This window comes from Lytechinus pictus, chromosome 1 (assembly GCF_037042905.1).
Source record: "Lytechinus pictus isolate F3 Inbred chromosome 1, Lp3.0, whole genome shotgun sequence".
NCBI classification, from domain to species: domain Eukaryota; kingdom Metazoa; phylum Echinodermata; class Echinoidea; order Temnopleuroida; family Toxopneustidae; genus Lytechinus; species Lytechinus pictus.
Window position 1 is genome coordinate 30,809,932 of NC_087245.1, and position 23,213 is coordinate 30,833,144.

General features: G+C 35.5%; 1 protein-coding gene across 4 annotated transcripts; it reads right to left on the reverse strand.

The window, feature by feature from the left end:
• On the reverse strand, positions 1-21,765 carry LOC129260865 (solute carrier organic anion transporter family member 4A1-like). 4 transcript variants are annotated; one of them, XM_064100194.1, is made up of 12 exons: positions 20,866-21,765; positions 12,319-12,597; positions 11,150-11,458; positions 10,610-10,808; positions 9,867-9,966; positions 9,071-9,192; positions 8,213-8,470; positions 7,465-7,660; positions 5,827-5,989; positions 4,375-4,553; positions 3,902-3,966; positions 1-3,483 (listed from the first exon to the last, which is right to left on the reverse strand). In XM_064100194.1, the coding sequence occupies exons 2-12, from the start codon at positions 12,535-12,537 to the stop codon at positions 3,173-3,175; spliced, it is 2,121 nt and encodes a 706-aa protein (XP_063956264.1). In that variant the 5' UTR covers positions 12,538-12,597; positions 20,866-21,765; the 3' UTR covers positions 1-3,172. The 4 variants fall into 4 exon arrangements, with proteins under 4 accessions (XP_063956264.1, XP_063956279.1, XP_063956284.1 ...); XM_064100209.1 differs by having other exon boundaries at positions 21,254-21,341; XM_064100214.1 differs by having other exon boundaries at positions 21,157-21,236.
• Between the last annotated feature and the right edge of the window lie 1,448 nt (positions 21,766-23,213).

The following is a 23,213-nucleotide window of genomic DNA, read 5'->3' on the forward strand; positions in this document are numbered from 1 at the left end:
TCTAATTTAAGATGTTATCTTTATTCCGTATATACATAAAAATAGATCATCATAATAACATGTATCTACTCAGAAATATTCATAAACATATGCAACAAATAGAAATGTGATCAAAATGAATACGGTGTTTCAAATACAGTTTCAATGGAATTTTTAGTGTAAATCAAGGAAGCTTAACTATGTCGGGGACATTATGAAGAAAAAAATATGACACATTGAATTAAGAAAATTGTCATCTGTTAAAATAAGTAAATGTGTTGTACTACCGCGATGTATGAAATAATCCGGCGACTCGTTCAGCAGATTTGCTGAATTTCCTATTACTCGTCACCTCATTTTGGTTCTATATCGATTTTTTTTTTGTATAAAAAACTGCTCGTCATCTCATTTTAAATAATCTGATTTGCGAAATTCCTATTTCTCATCGCCTCCTTCCTTTTGATTAAGTCAAGTTGTTGTGTTAAAGTTATTCGGTACCTCATTTTAACAAGTTGATTTGAATTTTGCATAATTCCCATTATTCGTCACCTCATTTGATTGGTTCAATGTGTTATATTGTAAATATTCGGCATCTCGTTTTAAACAACTCAGTTTTCTGAATTCCCATTAGACATACTCGTCACCTCATTTCAATTAAATTGTTTCAAGCAATTCGATTTTTAGAATTCCCAGTACAGGAAACTCATTTTAAACAAGTGAATATGGCAAATGAAAAAAAAAATCGTTATTTCGACGTGCCATCTGTGAATACCTGTAAGTGACTTGCCAAGAAACAACAATCCATCTCTCATTAATGTTTGAACTTGCCTAATTTTTATGACGTCTTCTCTTGTGTTCACGCATCTATAAAGATTTGCATAAATTTATAAATACCATGGCATATTAGTAGTGAAGGAATGTCGTCATCAAATAGATAACCAGTATTTCGAACTGCATCGACCGGATATAACTAAAAAAATAAGTTAGCAGTTAAAACTGTAATACAAGGGAAATATATTGTAAATTGATCTTTATCAAGGCACATTTGTATTTTATTCCATTTTTTAACATACAAGAAAATTTATCAAATGCATAAAAAAATACATGATTATTCTATAGAGGTAAAACCTCATACAGCTGCCAATGCAATAACAATACTCTCTCTCTCTCTCTCTCTCTCTCTCTACAAGGCACCTAGTACTGTTAAAATACAATTTACATTTCAAATAATCTGTCCCAAATATAATATATTATATATTGTGCATATACTCATGCTCTTCCCCCGACCATTAAAACTTCAACTGCGTTCACCCTAAAATGGGAACTACATCCTGGCATCAAGCTGGTTTTACTAATGACATCAGAAAAATAACGACAGCATCAAGTGAAGGTGCGACCCAAAAATCTATCAAAGAATAATTAAATTATGATTGGATCCTGTGACGTTGCATATGGGAGCAACTAAGCCATACATACACGTAATTAAACAAAATCCAAAAATTAGATTTTTAATGGCCAATATTCCATGAAGACTATTTTTTCTTTGCTCTTAGAGGCGTTCGTGCAATAATGTTCCTGAATGATGTTTCTCAATTTTCTGAGAAAAACACTTAGTCTGTAATTTATATCACATCCGGGGAACTGCTTGCGTACGACGATACAGAACAAAACGTTTCACAACTTCGTTTATCTGTTAAAAAATTTCGCCAAACTGTCATTGGGTTATTTTATCTCATCATTTTTTTGTTTTACTAAAAACAGATTTACTTCAGGGTTAACGTCCCCTTTAACGGTACACATGAATAATATAGTACTTTAAATTGTAAATATAGATTTGAAAGACATCTAGTGAGTTGTTCAAACTTGTGAACCGACCTGCAAAATGAAGTGACATGACAATTGTACTTCATTATAAACAGAAAATAGAAATAAGATAATAGATAAATCCGCTTTTATATAGCACTTAATACATCTGAATGACGTCTCTCAGTGCTTTATAGATATATTTCAAAACGGATGCTATTTGTAAATGGAGAGTGGATGTAAAGGAAATTAGGAGAAAGACAGCAAGGAGAAGACAAATGCCCTTATGGAAGAATTATATGCGTGTGAATGAAGCGAGCAAAAGCGCAGCAAGCCTTTCTTCAAAATGTTTTTTTCTCTCTCTCTTTAAGGATAGTTTTTTTTATTTTCATATTTGGAAGTGACTAACATCCCCTATCAAAATACGGTAGAGTTAAAGGAGATAAATACCGCCCCACTCCCCTCACACACACACACACACCCCCATAATGACAAAATAATTGGGGTCCCTTTTCATAAAAAAAATTACAATGAATTCACTATCAGCCAATCAAATCGAATGATTTCAGTAGCGTAAAACAATAAGGCAAATTTGTTGAAATAAGTTCTATGAAATGGGCCCCTGAAGATAATGAAAATGATAAAAAATGAGAAGGAGCATATTATGAAAGAGGTCGACGTAAGACACAGAGGAGGGACTGCAAGAGAAGGTTAAGTGAAAGAAACAGAAATAAACAAGAGGGAAAATAGTTGTTCCATTATAGAGGGAAACGATATTATGAGAGAGAGGGGGAGGGGGTAGAGAACCGTTGAGATGCATTAAAAAAGAGGGGAGTGACATTTCATTGCAGAAATAAAATAGCCTTGAAAATACGAAATTCAATACATATCATTTCACATTAAGAAATAACATTTTTGAATACATCAAAGCAATGGAAAGACTTTTGATTGCGAATAATTTTGAAGATCTTTAAGGCCTTCGAACTGTATCAATAGCGATTGTGGCATCATGGCAAATCTACGATTTGATAGGCCTACTTTGATAAATATACAATAGAATTTACTTATGAGGTAATTTGTATTGCGACAAGTTCGTCTTTGTCTTGGCAGAAATACAAATGATTATCATCTGCTATATATAGGACTATACAAATTAAATATTTCCACCCGCCGGATGGCGTAGATCAAGCATGATATTACACAATAAAAACTATGTTTCAAATCTTTTATACAACGATGTTTTAAACTGCAAATTTCAATTTTCAATATTCAATCATCAATAATTTATGCATAGTTTTTTTTTAAACTATTAAAAAGCTGTTGTAAAGTATAGTGAACAGCGTTGAATATTTTTTTTTATCGGCGTTTTTACTTTTACTGTTTCGCGTCTTTACAATTTTGTTTGGTAACCGTTCCCATTTTCCAGAGTTTCTCCAGTCACCCCATCCTCGACCTTGACGGCGGGTTCCTCGTCGTCGGCCCCGGGGTCCGCTCCGCTAGGGCCGGGCTTATATAGACATAGACTTACGATGAGGAAAACGATGGAGCAGCATCGGAGGGACATCGCGAGGATGAGCGAGGTACGACTGAAGGCTTCGTTGTCGTACTGCCAGCATTGCCGGCCGCCGCTGTCGTCCTCTTCCCAAAGGATACAGGTCCGGTCAATAAGAGCCCCGAAAACAACGGGACTTGGAACAGTACCTATACAGTAAAGCGATGACAATATAAGTGGAATATTAAACTCAAGACTATTAAGAAATTAGTTTTACCTTCATATTTCAATTTTTTTTTCATTTCCAACAGAAAAGGAGTTGTGTTACAATGGCATTGCACGTGATACAAGTATACCAACAATATCAATCAAGATATATCCATGTGTTTTTTTTTTCATGAAAAAACATAGCAAAATATAATAGCAAATCATCATACATAACAAAGAATAACGGGTCAGACGTATAAGATCGATTGACCATGTTGGCTATCTTATGAAATGCAAATTAGCATTCAAAATAGGATCGAGCATAGATAACAGTCGGATTACTATACATGAAGTCTGTTTCTCTGACGAACCTCTGATATCTTTCGATTTATCTGTCACTTTGTCTTTGACTTGACTTACCGAAAGCTCTGAACAAGACAGACTGGAATCCCAAGGCAAAGCTCCTTTGACCATGAGATACACATCTGTATGTTGTGAAGAAAAAAAAACGTAAATATCCTGAAAATAATTTGTTTATTCATTAGATAATTGATTATATATATATATATATATATATATATATATTTCTGAATCGGATACACAACAACGTAAATATACAAAATGAGTAATAACACATATTCAACTAATCGGAGGATAAAACAAAACCAGCGATGTTAATAAATATTACTTTGTAGCTTGCACATTTTTTTCCAGTTAAAAGAAAAACAAAACAAAGCATAAAATTGTGTTTTAAAAATATGACAATTGAAAGAGAAAAGGTTTCTTCACTTGCAAGACCAAAAAAACGTGTAGTTGAAGAATATTTGATCATTTGATAATGTGATACTGATACGTATCTAGAAGGTAAAAAAAACCAGGTGGATTTGACCAACCTCATTGTTGCCATGGTAAGAGGTACTGTTGCCATCAGTGTGAAAGCGAGTAGTATGAAGAACATGATGATGAATAAAATTTCGTATCTACAATTCTGAGAGCATTTCCCTGAGACGGCCCATGATGGCAGGCCATTGGCGGCATCCGGGGATTCGATGCAAGAACAGTTACTGTAAGCCTGCATAAAATGAGAAAGAACTTTTCAATTTTAGCGTTAAGACTCTTTCAACTTCACTCTCCGGTGGTAAACAATATCCACGGAATATATCATTTGTTCATCCATTCATTCATTCATCCATTCATTCATTCATGCATTCACTTATTCATTCATTTATCAGTCGATTCATTCATGAGGAGTCCCTTAAGGCTTAATCTTGGGTCCGTTTCTTTTTCTAGTTTACTTTTATGATTTCTATAAATCTTCAAATACTTTATCATTTATCCTTTTTTTTGCCGACAACTCAAATATAATATTTTCCCTTCAGGACCCAAACCATTTACCTGACAAAATCAGCAAAGAAATAATATTATTTACAAGTCTGAAAATAGATCAAAGCCAATAATTTATCGCTTAATCTCCCCCCAAAAATAACTACATGCTTTTCAGCATTATCATAGATGAACTCCCATGTAACATTGTTTTTGAAAATGATAACATACAGAGTTTTGCGTACAAAATTTCAAAGGATAACTACAACGATAAAATCTATTTATACATTTCGATAATACATGAACAATAATTTCAGGAAACATTGAAATCATAAATAAGGTTAAATTTTTACTTCCCGACCCGTATATTATCACATTTGTATTGTAGATTGATCAACCCGCATTTGAACTATGGTATTATTGCATGGGAGTGGGGGTTGTGCTGATTATCATTTTAATATACTTTTACTACTCCAGAAAAAAATAATCATGATTTGTCATTCTCAATATCGAGTTATCGAGCTTACACAGGAAGTTTTTTTTATTCACGCTATTCTTAAGATCTAAAAACCTTTATCATTAGATTTTGAATAATTCGTGTACAACTTTAACAAAAAAACACGAGTAACAAAATGTATTCAACACTATGTTTACAAAGAAGTCTACCATTTTTTTTCCTATTTCCCAAGAGCAAGGACATTGTTAACCAACAAACTTTTCATTATCTTCTGGCACCAAACTTTGGAACGCTTTTTCAGAAGCTTTACGCAGTAAAACAACAATTCATATTTTCAATCGATTATGTATATTTGATTTTTTTTTATTCAGTTGAATGGTATTCGTTTAGCAGATTGATTCTTTGCCTTACTTTTATATATACTGTAATTATGTTTTGGCGAATTAAATGTTCAGTTAAAGGTGATTTTGGGGCAATATGCTTCCTTCTTTTCGTCACCCTCTTCAGATCAGTAACTCTGTGTTGTTGGAAATAACAATAGTTTACTCTAACAAAAGAATATTACCTTGATACTTGAAGTTGTATTGATGACGTCACAGCCGGCGTGGCATGGCGTGTAATAAAGAATGCCATTGCTACCGCAAACTGGGTCAAATGCTGATCCACATCCACAATTAGTATTGCACGCTGAGTTTATGTCAGCTTCATCACCTTCGAAGACCAGCGAACTGTGACAACGAAAGAGACATTTTCAAAAACCAGACAAAGTATATTATGTCCATTTTCGCCTTCAAGTATATTTTTTTTTTTCCAAAACCATGTACAAAAACGTAAAAATGACCATACGATCATGATTTTTTGCATGGTCAGCCCCCCCCCCCCACTTTAAAACAGTTCCGCAGCCCCTGAATATATATATATATTTATATATATAACTTTTTGAAAAGCTAATTGGCAACTTATTATTTCTCTTCCCTCTTTCTGTTATATTCATTCATTGTATTCTGATTACTTCAAATTTGTCGGGATGGGGAGTGTTTTGAACAGAGAAATGGGAACTGACTGAATGGAAGATTTAACTTTGGTGTGAGTAAAATGCTCCTGTATCCAATACCATGCGTGTATATTTCACAGCCCACGACAAGTACCGTTGCAAAAAAAAAAACTTTACCATGAAAATACACATCTACGATGATTCTTTATGAAGAGAAATAATATTGGTTTTATATGAAGATTCCTTATCTAAAAGAAAGCCCTGTACCCCGTCTCACAAAAAGTTAATACTGATCCGATCAACCACAACTATGGATAGCCAGCCACGTCAACATCTAAAATTTTCTGGATGTGATGTATAATCATACATTCATCTTTTTTTTTGAAAATCCAGTGTTCTTCTTTTTATTGCAAAGGACATCATGCTAATTTCCTGCAGACTTAACTATGACATTGTCGGATTTCCATATAGTTTAAGATGATCGGATCAATCTCAAGTATATGAAAATCCACCAATGTCATAATTTTTCTTTAGGAAATTTGCTCAATGTCCTTGAAAACAAAGAGAAGCATACTGAATTGTCAAGAAAATGCGTGAATATATTTATGAAAATACATCATTTCTAAAAAATATTTCGAACAAACATGTAATTTTAGATGTTGACGTTGCTGGCTTTCCATAGTTGCGATTGATTGGATCAATCGTAACTCTTTGTAAGACGGGGCCCAGATGTCACTTTTATGATTAAAAGAGTGCAATTTTATTAATGCCGTTATGCATTTCAAAGACCTCATAATTCTGCCAGTTTTTCGAAAAGTTGTAGAATCCTTTCCACAAACAAGATATCCCGTTCGAACTTCGAATGCATGATGCACGGCAAAAACTGTGAAATTAAACGAGTGCACAACCACCGGTCATTTTACTCCACTGTTAAATTTACAGTGTTAATTCAAAACTCATGAGTGTTATCAGAACACCTTTGAGCGTTACTTTAACACCAATGAGTGTTAATCCAAACATCTTTGAGTGGAGTGTTACTTTAACACATATGAGTGTTACTGTATCACTCTTTAGTGTTATGTTCACACTCTAGTGTGTTATTTTAACACCTCAGGATGTGGTCCTCATATAGGGACACCATGCACCAACTGGTGTCGGTTTTAGCACCCCATGTTTTTTAAAGTGTAACATGATAATGATATTTCTTACGTGTTGGTGTACTGTACGGTGACACCGGCTACCGGAGGGTTGCCACAGCTTGCCAAGAAAGATGGAATGGTGAGGACAGAGATGAAGAGACACAGCAGAGCCATGGTGACCATACCTTTAAAATGAAGTTTTAGTTTGGAAACTACGATGCCCCCGATGATAGTCCCGGCTAGCCCAGCTGGAATGATGACATAACCTGAAATGTGGAAGGAAGATTGTTATGATGGCGGAATAATCACTTTGGTTTGGGATGTGTGAATAAAGTTCGAACAACGCTCATCATCACGATTACTAAAACTAAAATCATCATCATCCTCTTCGTCGTCATCATCATCACCATCATCATCATTGTCGTTGCCGTAGTAAACGTCATCATAGTCACCTTCCTCCTCCTCCTCCTCCTCATCATCATCATAAAAGCCATCATCTTCATCATGTCATTGTCTTCATCATCATCCTTCATCACCATCATCTTCATCACGGTCATTCATTATCATCATCACTATGATAATCATCATCATAATCATTATCATCTTCATCGTCATCAACATCATCATGATCATCACCATCATTATCATCATCATCATCATCATCGCCATCATCATCATCTTCTTCACCACCACCACCACCATTAGCATCATCATCATCATACGTCATCATTATCATCATCCATTATCATTATCACCATCGTTGTCACCATCATCATCGACATCAAGTCAAATCTAAAATCATGAGAACTCTAACAAACCAGCTAATAGTGCGGCATCACTGGACGTCATACTGAACTGGGTCTCCAGGTACTTTGGCCCAAACGTTGCGAAGCTAGTAAGAAGGAACCACTCGGTAATCACTCCAATACTCATAAAAAGAAACGTCAGGTTTTTGACGAGGCACCAGATTGCTTTCGGGAAATCCTTGACGCCATTCTTAAGACCGGACCGTCGTTTGAATTCGGAACCTTTCTGAGCCTGTGATTCCTGTGATGCCTGTTTAACTTTCTTCTTCCCTAAATGTAAAGAACACCAGCGATGTGAACTCGTCAAAAAGAGGTCTCATATTGATAGCACTAAATCATCATCAGTAATCCGAACTGAAACGAGATGATTAGTCAATCCTTTATATGTATATATATATATATATATGTATAAATCACAGCATAAATTTGTAAATTAGTAGCGATTGATACCTCACAGATGATGACGGAACTGCAATCTGTAAAAATTGTTTTAAATAATAATGTAAAAGATGGGCTAATAAACATCCAGTAATATTGACGTGACGTTTTCGAAAATAAATAAGTGCTACCGTGCAGACAAAGGTTGCACACTATCTTTTGTTCGAACATCATAATTTTCAATGTATAACGAATATATTGTTACTTTGCCACTCTTCATATTGACATTGTATAGGAGTGAGAGGGTGTTTTTGTTTGTTTGTTTGGGGTTTTTTTGGGGGGGAGCATTTTCAAATTCCCTGGAATTGATTGGTTTTCAATCCTGTTATGATAATTATGTCGTCGTTGATGTGATCAATATTTTGTTTCTAACTTGTTTGGAATTAGAAGAAATAACTCAATATTTTGAGGGTTTTTTTATGGGGGGGTTACCTGGTAAAGATCTTGGAAATGCCATGAGCGGGAAAGCAACCAGAAAAGAGATGGCGGCGGTCAGAAGAAAGCCAGTCCACCACGCACCAACCCAAAGTGGGCTATCTGAAGTAATACCTAACCTGAAAAAAAAAACAATTATGGAATTATATTCTCCTTTTCTGTTTTTAGAGACAATTATAGTCTATCGATTAAAATAAGATTCTACTATGATTACGTAAAAATAGTTCTCTCAAATTATTTACTATTTCCAGTGTAATCCGGTTATGTAATTGTGATGTTTTATCAAGAGACGGTGCCCCTTTTCTGCTTACATTAAACATGGACGAAAACAAGTATGAAAGACAGTTAAGAACACAAAAACCGTGGAGATGAAATTTTCCGAAATTTAGAGCATATCCGTTTGTAATATAAAGGTATTATATGTACGAAATAAGGAAGTATGTTCTCCGTCACGGAAAGAAAATAAGAAACAGATTAATAGAAGATAGGTCTAAAAAGGCTAGATTATTCCACTACAGTTTGTTTTGCTTTAACTTCTTCACGAGTCGTATTGATAATGCACAACAAATTCGGTAGTAGTTTGCCGTAAAACATGTATTCATTTGTTTTATTTTAGGTCTATTTATTTTGCAAGCTGCAATGTGCCAATCTGTTTTGTGATATTCCATTTGTGTCATTTCTTTGGTTCGTTTATGTAGTTCCTTCATAATTCATTTTGCTATTTTTAGGGGGGTCGTTATGTTCCTGTTGTTTGGTTTATAGTAGTTATAACTGGAATCAAATATGTACTTACTGAGAGATGTCAACATCAAGGTCAGTATAGATCTCGAGTATAACACCACCTATTAGATATCCACAGGCAGGCCCGAATAAGGAAGATGCTTGAAATATACCTGAATAACAGAACAAAAACGAGACGAGGAACAAGGATAAAAGTAATATTTCGTGCTTAACAATCAATTTAAAATGTCCTAATATTCATTATTATACAAAGCAAAAAAGAAAAACAACAACAACACGCACACCACTGAATTGTTCACATGATAAAGTGATATGGGGCCCGTTCCAAAAAGTGTTTCAATTAAACGCATATCTTCAAACCAAACGCAATTGGAATTTTCAACTAACCAAATATCGCAATGGGACTCTAGTATGATTTTCTTTTTAGTGACAACATACCTCTGATCTGGTTCGGATCTGACACTGTCTTGCACTCTGAAGAAAGTTTGGATGAAACTTTCATATGAGTCTTAAGACAGCGATAAAATCCTGACAAATTGATTTTCAACCAATCGGGGACCTGTTTCACAAAGACTTGTTCAGTAGCAAAGGCATAATATCTACGTAAGTTTACTATCAGCCAATCAAATTGATGGATTTCAGTAGCTTTAAACTATTGTTGCAAATTTGTTATTATAACAAGTTTTATGAAACGGGCTCCTGAAGTATTGATTAGGCTTTTTTTGGTCACGCTGAACTAATTTCATTTGCATGTATATTTTAATTAAAATTGCAAAGGTTGATAACAGTTCATACCAATATAAATAGATGCTCTACTAACTGGAGTATTTTCATCGAGGAATGTATAGCCCAGGGTATATAACCCAGAAGCACTGATGCCGTGAATGAGCTGGGCGACGATGAAGATGATGTAATAACGGCTGAGGCCTGGTTCGAGCTCCGTGCTCCCACCCGGCATCGTACTATTCAGATCACAAGTTGGAACGTCGACAGACTGAAATATATGATAATAATAAATAATAATGATGAAGATTATGATAGTAATAATAATAACATCAATAATAATAATAACAATAATAATAACAATGATAATAATAATAACGGTAAAAATAGCAATAATGAAAATAATTATTATAATAATGATACATTGTTAATTGCGACCAAATGGATATCAAATTTCGTTACGGATTTCAATCATATCTTGTCAGAACGCTTGGGAAGATATTTTGACAAACTCATTTTTCGGTAATGACTTCCCTTTTCCCCTTTTGAACATAACTCTTATAATGTGATTTTTTATGGAAATAAAATACATTTGAATTGAACTAAACTGACCTCAAACTGATACGGCCCGGTCAAATAATGTGGTACACTGAACAGCACAGAACCGCAGGAGAAACCCAGCGCTCCTATCCCGATCCACACCGGCTTGTGGGCCCTCTCCCCGAAGTACGTTACGAAGGCGACGACGATCAGCGTCCCGAAGTCGTAGCAGCTGGAGATGAACCCCGATCGGACGCTGGGGATGTTGAAGCGGCGTTCGAGTGTGGTAGTGACGACGTAGACGAGTCCGTTGACGGTCATCCCTTGGACGAACCCGAAGATGGAGACAAAGACGAGGAATCCAGCGGGCCTGTTGAAGCACTGAACGAATTTTTGAAAATACATTTATTTATTGCAACCATGGCAGTTGGATTATTGTCTTTAATTCAAAATAATGTGTTACACTGAAGGGTAGAGAACGTTGATTTATTTAATTCAGACAGTATTCTATAATTTAGATGAATGAATGTCCTTTTCATCTATTGTTCTACGCCTCTGGAACTCCCTCCCTTCATCACTCCGTGAAATTAACATTGAACTCATCAAATCGTCTTTTAAAACTCACTTATATATTTCAGCAGATGTGTAGTAACTAGATTAATTAGATGAGCCTGCACCTATGAATGTTTATAAAAGAAATATGGCGCAATATAAATGCTGTGGATCATCATCATGTTTATGCCATGTTTGGATTATCTTGATTGTGTTGAGTCATCTGATATTATATATTTTTATTATGTTTACTTGTGAAAAATGTAAATTCAAATGCATTTTAAGAAATGGTGTAGAAATGCTAAATCACCAATAATCATCGAAAGATGATATTATGAGATCTTCAGCAACGTCTCTTACCCGTTTTTTTATAACGCGGACAATTATTACAAATATTTCACCAAGATAGGAAATGAATAACGTTATTCAAATTTTCCTTTATCATGTTTATAATATCGTATTTTAAGGGTTATTTGAAATGGTAACTGTACACTCTCAGTGATTTTTTTAAACAACCTGTAAATTGTTAAAAAATATGAGCCTGCCTACAGTTGGTTAAAACAAAGTTGCACTCACAATGAATTGTAATTTTTTAACCAATAGTTGGTCGGTTTACATTTTAACCAACTTTAGGCTTGGTCAAACAGATTCTGAGAGTGCACTTTTGCATTCGAATTTCATACACTCACTTGCAAGCATTTCGGCCTTAGCGGACCCCATCCGCATGTCAACGAATCGTCCGCATCTTCCACTTCAACGTGACTCGGCTTCGCGTCGTCATCCGCGGCACCCTTCGCTTGTACCGGTCTGACTACGCCGACGGGTCGAGTTTTGGAAGCCGAGTCTCCTAAGGACTCGCCGCTTTCGAAACCTGGATTTTGTATGCCGTCATCAATTTCGTCTGGCATTGTTGTTGAGAGTTTCGCGTGGTATTGTCTCGTGTAATACAACTAACAGTTAGTTTCATTCTAAAATGAAACATAAAATACAAGGAAATGATGAGTATTGTACAATATATATGCAACAAGAACGATTACTGCTAAATGCTCATAGAACAAAAATGGTCACCACAGTACACGAAAACATGCAAGCAAAGTAAACTATTCAATTTTAGAAATCAAATGATGCCATATTATTATTGAATAACATGAAATGAAGTTTAAAAAATTAATATACCAAATTATTACAAAATTAATCGAAATCAATATATACTCCCACAGCAGAAAAGAAATGAATATATCATATTTGATATCAGAAAGCAATACATACAAATATTGTATCCTGAAATTTTCATTCCATTGTACGCGTTGGAATGAGGTTTTATATCCAAATAAAGAAAAAAAGTTTTATATTGATCAGGTAGCCAATCCAAATAAATCTTAATGCAAAACTTATAACAGATTAATGAATTAAGAGTCAAGATTATTTTGAATACGGCATGCAATGAAATTCATCATCCAATGGCTGTCAAATACATTCACAAAATATAGACATTACGATGTATCATAACGATAGAAAATTATACATAAGCAAAATAATCTAATAACTTTCTGCTCTAACTTAATACCCCTTCAAATTCATAATTACATGGTAAGATATTCCCTAACAGACATTTTCATTTCATATCCTCCATGCACGTCGTATACCTTTTGAGGATACTTACTTTCATCTGATGTAGTTATGAATTAAAATCGCAATATACATGGGGGTACCTATGGGCTAAATACAGGCTAGCATTGTTACACATTTTGGCACCAAAACATTCTTTCTTTCTGCATCGCTTGATAGACCTAGTGATGAATGTTGCTTACTCTAATTAATCTTTCCTGTAAATGAGATTGTGCCAAATGAAAAGTTGTGTTGGTCAGCAAATAACATGTACATGCATGTAGGTCTACTATCGCTTGAATATTTCGTAGAAGTAAACACCAGGGAATAGAGGAATGGAGGCTGAAAATTTGGAGGGGAAAGAATGTTCAGCTTTTAGGTTATCTCATTAATTTTTAAGAGACCTGGTGTTCAGTGACTTTTAGAAGCCTGTCTACCTTGGTTTTGAACCCCAATTAAACCCCTAAGTTGTGATATCACCACGGCCACCACAGAATCATCCCGAAAAAATAAAATCCCCAAGCTCAATTATCAATATAAACATACATCGAAAGACACCATCACTGCAGCTATTACAAAGAAAGGACAATTCTGTTTTCCCTTCCAAAAATAAATCACAAAAGACCGTGCTGTTTGCTTAGCACTGCTTTCTCCTCGGCGCTATATTCTTCTTTACATGAAACAAATATTGGATCTATATCCAAATCAAAATAGAACCTGGCAAACCTTTGGACCTATTCTTTGTCATCTTTTATTCCAAATTTATTTAACCCTGATCAACCCGCAGACAGAAGGTTACGTAAAAATGCTGTCTCTACAAAGCTTTTACTGTCTCAATATAATTGTTTGGGAAATGATGATCATGTATATAGGCTTATACATTTAGACATAAACTATGTCTATATTCTAAATCAACTTATAGTCATCAAATACTAAGATTCTAGTCAAAGTTAGTTTTTTATCTTGTGAAAATTCGCTAGGTCTATTTCACAGGATGTAGGATAAACTCTGTATGCACTATCTGTACAATCTTGATGATAGTGACCAGAATTATTTTTTATAAGAGTTTTAAAATTCTCGAACGGCAGCAACGTAATAAAAGCCTCAATATAGCAGTAAAACTGCAATTTCTTGACATTTAACAACTGTTCGCAATCCCAAAATGGGTCCTAAAAGTCAGTTGCGCTTTGATACGATGCAATATTCTCATAGAATCTGCAAGCCATGCATTCAGCTCAGAAAAGTATTTTTATGCCAATGTTTTGCAAAATATGTGCTTTGTGAATTTGTCGAATCGACCATATTCTACATGAATTTCGACAAGAATTCTGACATTGTACTAGATTTAATACAAAGGTAATTTATATTGCTACGAGTTGTGTGGAATTCTCGGGGTCACTAGCTATATAGCCCAATGCCCTGTCCGGGTGCCCTACGCGTCTGTATCGATGAAAGCTCGTAAACAAAAGCAGACTCGCCGATTTGTCATCCGAAGTAAAAGGACAGGCGTTAGCCATAGAACTACATCTTGATTATAATAAAAGACAAAATCTCTATCCTTTATATTATGCTCATTGGTCAGGGGTGAATCCATGATTATACAAAGGGTATGAAGCATTACAGAAATTGAAAAGAAAGAAACCGGACAACGCACACAGCAAATTCTATTGTGATTGACAAATTCAGGTAGCATGGATTGTGAGGGAGGGGGGGGGGGGGAGATGGCCTCTCTGCAAAGCAAGTTTGTGATTAGCTCTTGAACATGTTTCAGCAAATGAACTTTCCCTATTTCAGTTCGATAGGTTCTCAATTAGGCCCTAATTGTTATTCTTTAACAGATTAAATTTTATGTACGCTTGCCTGGTTTACCAATATACAAACGGGAAAGCTTCTGTGTAATGCAATGTCCACTCTCAACTAATTGATTATCATTTGACAGGTTGCCTAATATCAAACGAGACCTAACAGTTTGTTGTTATTCTTTAAATAAAATAACAAGCATATTTTGAAATGACATATGAACAATCATGCTCATCTCATCAGGTCTACGGCCAATGACATTCACCTGCTCATGTACAAATTGTAATTACGAAATGGCTCAGAAAGGGGATCGGGAAGAATATTATCTACTACCATCACTACCTGTGTTTTATAATCCACCCCTACAACAATATGGTTTGATTGAAAAAGAAAAGAAATACATATAACAGTTTATGAACATTTTTCTGTAATGTTTTCATATCTTTCTTATTTTTTCTGAAAGGTTTTCTATTTTTTCATTATCACTTCTTCTTTTTTCTCAGAATTGCTGACATTGTGATAAGAAAAAAAAACGTGGCGGATACCGTTATCAATTGATGACGAAAAAAAAAAGGTGTATGCTGTCCAACAAATTTGAGATATTGATGTCTCTTAAACATCCTTTGTATGTTGCACGTGCAAGCAAAATTTGGGAAGAAATTATCGTTCTATGGAAAGATATTGAAGAAAATATGCTGTTAAGTTACATTGATGCCTATGTAAATGACGAACACACATTTACAACAAATGATATTTTTGTAACTTGCTTCCTTTTGCCAAAGTGCGGCAGACGTCGCGTCGGCAGTATGGTTGCACGGTCACACTGGCAAAGGCGAATCGATACCAACAAAACGATTGCATTATTCCAATGGCATAACGTCAGTCGTTTGGTGTGACCGTACTAGCATATATATCAAAGTTATCACTGGGCCTGATGTGACTCGCAGAAAACATTTATTAGGGGCATAGTCATCAAAGTTTAGGAGGGAAAACACCTCTTGTAAATATGGGCAGACGCATATGTCTCCTGTCAGGTAAACGCCCATTTAGATCAGACCTAATAAAAACAAGACATAACTGTCTCGACACGAAAAAATCATAGAATAGGCCCATATAATCAAATTCCAATTTTATGCACTAACATTTAAGCAATACAATGTCGTTTGAATTGATCAATGGGTTTATTATTTTGTCTATTACAATGACAACCCATTATGGTTCTCACTAACGCAAGAAAAACCAGCGGGGCAGAACTACTCCTTACACCTCCGATCCACCCCAAACATAGAGATATAGTGTTGACAAATTCCAAAGCTCACCATGCCATCTGGTGTCAGCTCATTAAAAATGATGTCAATCACTGCAGGGATTTTTTTATAGTCAGGTTTCCTTCATTCATTCTGAAAATAAAGATTTTGTTGCTTCAGATATATTTGGGATAAACAAACAAGGGCTATTTTCCCTAAATTAAAACTAAATGGGGCTCGGTTGGAGTTAAAAGTCCCCAAAACGGGTAGGGTGGGTCCCGCTTGTCATCTGCACCAGCTTGGGTCCATGTCTGCACTAAAGAAGGAGCCCAGGTTCCACATTGTAAGACGTCTATATAGTTTGTGTAGAGCTAAAATATCGACATTTTATTCAACGACTTTCTGTCAATATTGAACGTTTCACACAAATCCACTAAACATGATTTATTCTAAACGATTTGTGGGTGGACATGGTGGAGGGAATAATGAATCTTGCTTTTTTCGCCGAATAGTGATTAAGAGGCAACGATTGCATAAGCCCCTCCCCCCTACAAAAAAAGTTAACATGACTTGGGTAATTGGTCCATACATTCAGCATATTCAGAATAATTATATTTCTGATTTCGATATTTGTTTGGTATGGCTGCCGGGACGAGTACAGTACGGTACAGAGTTGCAGTTTTGTGTATTTTCTCTTCCCTGGCTGGCTGGAGTGGCTGCCATCTGTTGCACAAGGGAGATTGATGCAAGTTTTGTGACCAAACATCATTTAGTGTGTTTAGATTGCTTTTAATAATTTCGGAGAAGTATTGAATTCTATAATATACATATGTTTACATCAGTTGAACCAAACAAATCATACACATCATTAAAAGATCATCATAAATGGAATGATATATGTATACATTTCTTTATATTTACTCAAAAGTATATTTACAGTGACTGGATTATAGGGATGTTCAGTTTACATAATTATGAATACTTGATTATGTTATATAATGCGATATCTGTATCTTTTTATTATTTATTTACCACTCGTTGGATGGAACACCTTATCAGCAGGTGCTGTTTTTGTGGCTCGGTGTAAAAATGGCAGAGGTAAAAATGGCAAAGGTAAAAATGGCAGAGGTAAAAATGGCAGAGGTAAAAATGGCAAAGGTAAAAATGGCAGAGGTAAAAAAGGCAAAGGTAAAAATGGCAGAGGTAAAAATGGCAGAGGTAAAAATGATAACACTTGAGTTGTTTTTTTTCCTGGACTTACATGCACGACCTTCTCATGTCCAATTTCTCTTCTAATATTCAAATTTGAAGAACACTTTGGATCCCAAATATTCATTACAGGCGAAATTCACACTGACATAAAGTTTATTAGAATGATATTAGTGAGGGATTCAGGGAATCCATCGAAGATTTAAAAAGCTACTAAAGTTATACATAGTAATTGGGATGTCATTTGCGAGCAGTTTTCCCATATATGGTGTAATAAAAAATATCAATGAAATGTCATTTTCTAAAAAAAAGAAATGGTTTTAATTGTACCTTAGTATATTAGCATACAAATAATTTCACATCCGCTCCTGAAAGATTTTGTTTTAGCAATCATGAACCACTGATTAAAAAATTAAAAAGTATACATTTTGGTGCATAAAATACGGGGTAGTTACTAGTATACGACGTCACAGATCAAAAACTCAAACTTCTAATATTTTTCTTTACCTTTGATGGGTTTTCCGCAAACCTTCACCAATATATTTTTATTTTTACAGTAAGCCATTTGTCAGGGTGAATTTCCCCTTCAAAACAGGTCGATAGAATGGTTCCTAAGAAACACTTATATAAATTTAAATCCCTGATTCGCTACACATTTCAAAATTCATGCGGCACCCGTTACCACAGAAACTAGTTGAGGAACCTGATATCCACTTGGACTAGCTGCAATGAGGTATTACTCTGAAAAAATGAGCACTAGTTGCTATCATTTTATCATTTACATTAAACTATATACGTATAGTATCAATATCTATTTGGATCCATTATGATGTTGAAATATGAAAAATTACTTATATTACAAAACGTTTTGTTATTTTTCTGTTATCAAAGTTATGCAAGTGGTTCAAAGAAATTCCGAACTCGTCTATTTCAGTGGGTTAATGGTAGCGCACATTGGTATTACATACAATTCGTTTTGGAAGTGTGATGAAGTGCTGTTCTTCTATACGAACTGGACAAGATAAATCCTTTCACTCACTAATTGAAATCATTTTGGCATGAAATTGTTTGAGTTTAATCATATCAACGATAAAGTATAGACCTAAAATGATGAAGAAAAAAATCCAAATAATATATCATCAGTTCATAATACTCATTTTGTCGATAGGAGTCCATTCAAGGTCGATAATTATGACTGATATTAACTGGAAAGGCTCTATTTTTTCCTTGCTGATCTAGCATGTCATGATCTTTACCTCAATTCAATTCAATTCAACAATGGTTTATTAAAACATGCCTCGCAGCCAAAGGCTGAATAAAAACATGTGAAAAATATACAATAACAGAATGATACTCAAATACAAACATGAAATGATATAAATTGAATAAAATTACTAGTACTTCTTATTATAATACAAGGATTTTTTTTGGCCTCTGCCATTTTTACCTCTGCCATTTTTACCTCTGCCATTTTTACCTTTGCCATTTTTACCTTTGCCATTTTTACCTCTGCCATTTTTACCCGGCACCGTTTTTGTAGGGGTTGTAGGGGCTCTTAGGAGCGGAATGTGGCGAAAAATTCTGAGGGGGCAGGCATGGCGTATGGGGCAAAAATTGTTCAAAGCTGCGAGCGGGCGAAGCGAACAGACTGTAAAATGCATTTAGAGTCTGAAATGCCCTAATAAAAAAAAAAACTAATTGTCAGTAGGTCTATTACTGGAAATGCCTGATCTGCTTCAATGATTCAATCGATGATGACACCTCAAACTGACTGACCTTTTTTATGTCGCAAATGCATGATAGATGAGGGAACACTGCATGAGTAGGCCCATTATTCTACACAGATCGACATTAAAAGAAAGATCAGCAACAATAATCCTAATCGTTATAGGGGTCGTTATACGTCACTGAAATTGTCTAAAGTTTGTGACGACCTGTATAGCTCTATATAGGCCTACACTTGATCATGAAAAGAAATATAGAGGAAAGTGGCAACAATAGTAGGTGTATGCTTAAGAATAAGATCAATGTTTGTATTTTTCAAGTGTAAACAAAACTCGTTTAAATGGGATTATTGACATTTCAACTCTCGCAGTGCAAAACAAGTGTGTGTATATAAACTAAATGATTTTCACACGAACAGGCCCCCTATATATATATATATATAATAAGCCCGATCATGAGACACTGATATATACCAAGGAGACTGCGATGCGATAAAACCATGGAAATGGGGAAACTTGATTTTGTTCGCAAGGCACTGACAGCCCCTTTAGAAAAGGATGAATGATACCGTACCCATTGACTTATACTAATCTTGACTGAATTTGGATTCACAGGGGCCGCGGAACGAATTCATATGAAAGTGAGGGGATCGAGGGGGAACCTGCATAAAATCATATTTGTGCTTACTAACAAAAGATGGCGAGATGATTTTAATGTAATGTAAAAAACTGAATGTCTAATCACTCAAATATTGGTGGGGGTGTGGTCGCTCCCCATGCATCCCCCTCTCTCTTTCCTTCCCCCTCTCTCTTTCCTTCCCCCTCTCTCTCTTCCCCCCTCTCTCTCTCTCTCTCCCTCTCTCTAACATGTCTAAGGATTGCTTGTGCATAACAGACCACTGACTTATTTTAACCATTCAATTCAATTCATTAATTTATTCAACCCGCAATGGGATAAACAAAAACAAGATTTAAAAAAAAATACATAGATGGCTAGGAGACCACGTGAAAAACAATGCTGAAATAATGAAATTATTCCAATATCCTAGATGTACATAGTTTAAATAAAAAATAATAATACAGTCGGAGAAGTTTAATACTCACGACATCAGTAGTTTGCTTGAAAACATGCACTAGCTCGCTTGTTAGTCGCCATGGAATTCGCCATTCACAGGCCTATACATGTATAGCTGCATTGTGCAATGTATAAACATAATGCTCTCAAGTCTCAAACCTCCGTGTATGCACTCGCGGATCGATTTTTCAAAACGACTTGCTGAATTTCGCCTGAGCGGCAAAATTCAATATTAATTGGATCAATACTACCACCCAATTTAGAAATGTAGCAATTAATTCAACGTTCATTGAATATTAATAGTAGTATGTTATACTCGCGCGGCATTCCTATTACCATGGAAACATATAGGCCTAGCTAGTAGCAAGTAAATTTACTTTAAAGGCAGAATAATCGCATTCGTTTCAATCATAGATACTGTATTTTTCTTTTATTTTTGTAATCTTTTATTCATATTGATGGTTATTGTGTTACTTGGATGCGTTTTGTACTACAAAATGCATAATAAAGAGATATAGGCCGATATATGTTAAAAATATATACCGCTTTTTGCGGGCAATAGTATATACTTACAAACAAAGTGGCTTTTAGATCACAGTGCTTGACGGTAAACGATGGGTAACTGAAGATACAACATAAGATTCCAATGTGGCGAACCGGGTATATCATTTCAGCACGAATCGAAAAAGTTTAATTTAAATCCATGTCGGAATGATCATACATTTTCGCTCTCTCACCACTTATTATAGGTCCGTAGCATATCGTTTTAGAAACATGAACTGAAAACGAACAGCCTATGATTCAATTCCTTTGACGAATGACTCCAAATAAATTCAACTGTCCTTGTGTCAATCATGTACTTACTTACTAACCCATGCAGGTATAACACACACAAGTTCAGGCGACAAACAATTCCGCGTTCATTTGTGAAAATTTGCATTCATTTGTGAATTATATTTACCCGGTATGCCGTGAAAGCGACTCTTCTCTGAATTCCGACGTAAAATGGTCATAAATGCACAATGGGAAAAGCTCATCCGTAAACGGCGATTCGCGGGCGGGGTCAACCCACGATTGTTTAGTCCAATGATACCCTTTATAACGTGCACCGCAAAATTCTACTTCTATTGACTCAGGAACCCCATCAAGTCCGTCACCAATAGAAGAACATAATTAAGGGTAATTTTTATTGTAAAGGGGAATATGAAGCGAGATACGGTATATAAAGATAAAGAAACCGGACATAAGATAAAAAAAAGTAAAGAAAAGAAGGTTTAGGGAGAGTAAGAGAGAGAGAGAGTGAGAGGGGGGAGGAGGGAGGAGGGAGGGGAGAGAGAGGTTGATTGGACTGAGTGGAAAGGCGAAATGAGAAAGAGAAAAAGTGTGGGGGTGAGGGTATTATTGTACTATAGACCTTCGTGTATCAATATGCGACCACCCCCCCTCCCCCCCCAAAAAAAAAATCCTAATAGTATGAGCTAACAGTAAGCACTCTTTGGAACAAAACTCTTTTTCTCTCTCTCTCCGTACGAAAAACATTTTTAATTGCACAGACATTTTTTCCTCTCATAATTCAATGAAACCAAAATATTCTTTGATGTCATGACAGTCATGCATGAAAAAAATGACGTTTGTGAGATTGGAATTCGAAATGCAAGAGAGATAGAGAGAGGGAGAGAGAGAGAGAGGTAGGGGAGAGAGAGGGGGAGAGAGGGGGGGGGAGATGGGGGTATATTGCACCCTGGACCTGTATGCGTTTATTTTTATTTACACAGTAATCATTCTCTCATAATTCAATAAAACCCAAAATATTACTCGATGTCGATCATGACAGTCATGCATGAAAACAATGATGTTTTTGAGATAGGAATGCGAAATGCAAGAAAGAGAGAGAGAGAGAGGGAGAGACAAAAAAAAAATCGTTTTTTTTCTGCAAAGACCAGTAGTCATGTAAAGATTTATTAAACGATTCAAATATACTACATCTTTGATAAATCACTCGACCATGCTTAAAAAAATTGTTATTATAATAAATGATGATGTTGATAATGATGATGTTGATAATGATGCTGTTTTTGTCAATGATAATGAAAATTACAATATTAAGAATAGCATCAATTATGATAACAAATAATACAAAGTAAGTTTCGAATATTGCGTTTTTATTTTTCATGATTTTACAAAACATTCCATATTTCATGCTTTCTTCCATTATCTTTTTATGTTTACTTTCTTATTCATAATCTTCTTTTTTTAATCCGTTAAAAAATCTAATTCCATATATTTGTTTTTTAGCAATTTATCGCAAATATTGTTTTGTATTTTCCTCTCTGTTTACGACTTGTCTTTTAATTCGTTTATTCGCATGGTATGTTTCTTACTCGCAGAGGCAATTTTATTAGTATCATATCACGTCGATCGACTATCCGTCTCAAATTTTTGGTCAAATAAACACTAGGCTATACCCCCGAATGAACGACTGAACGAACATAAATGGGCCCTCAGAATGAACTACACAGGGTCCCAACTCCCTGAACCAGTGGCGTACCTAGGATTTTCCACAGGGGGGGGGGGGGAACCGTTCGCCAAAAAATTTGACAAGCCAAAAAAAAAAAAAGTCTTCAATCACAAATGAAGGATTTCGTACCAGAAAAAAAAATTGACAAGCAAAAAAAAAAAAAAAAGGTCTTCAAGCTCGTCAGGGGGGGGGGCAATAAAGGTCTTCAAGCTCGTAAGGGGGGCAAAAAAGGTCTTTCAAGCTCGTCAGGGGGCAGGGATACGTCCTTTACATGGGTTGTGGCTCGTCAGGGGGGGCAGACTGCCCCCTCTGCCCCCCCCCCCGTAGGTACGCTAGTGCCCTGAACTATATAGACCCATCCCATTCCCCTTCAGTTGTAGCAAACACGCCCTTAATACAGGCC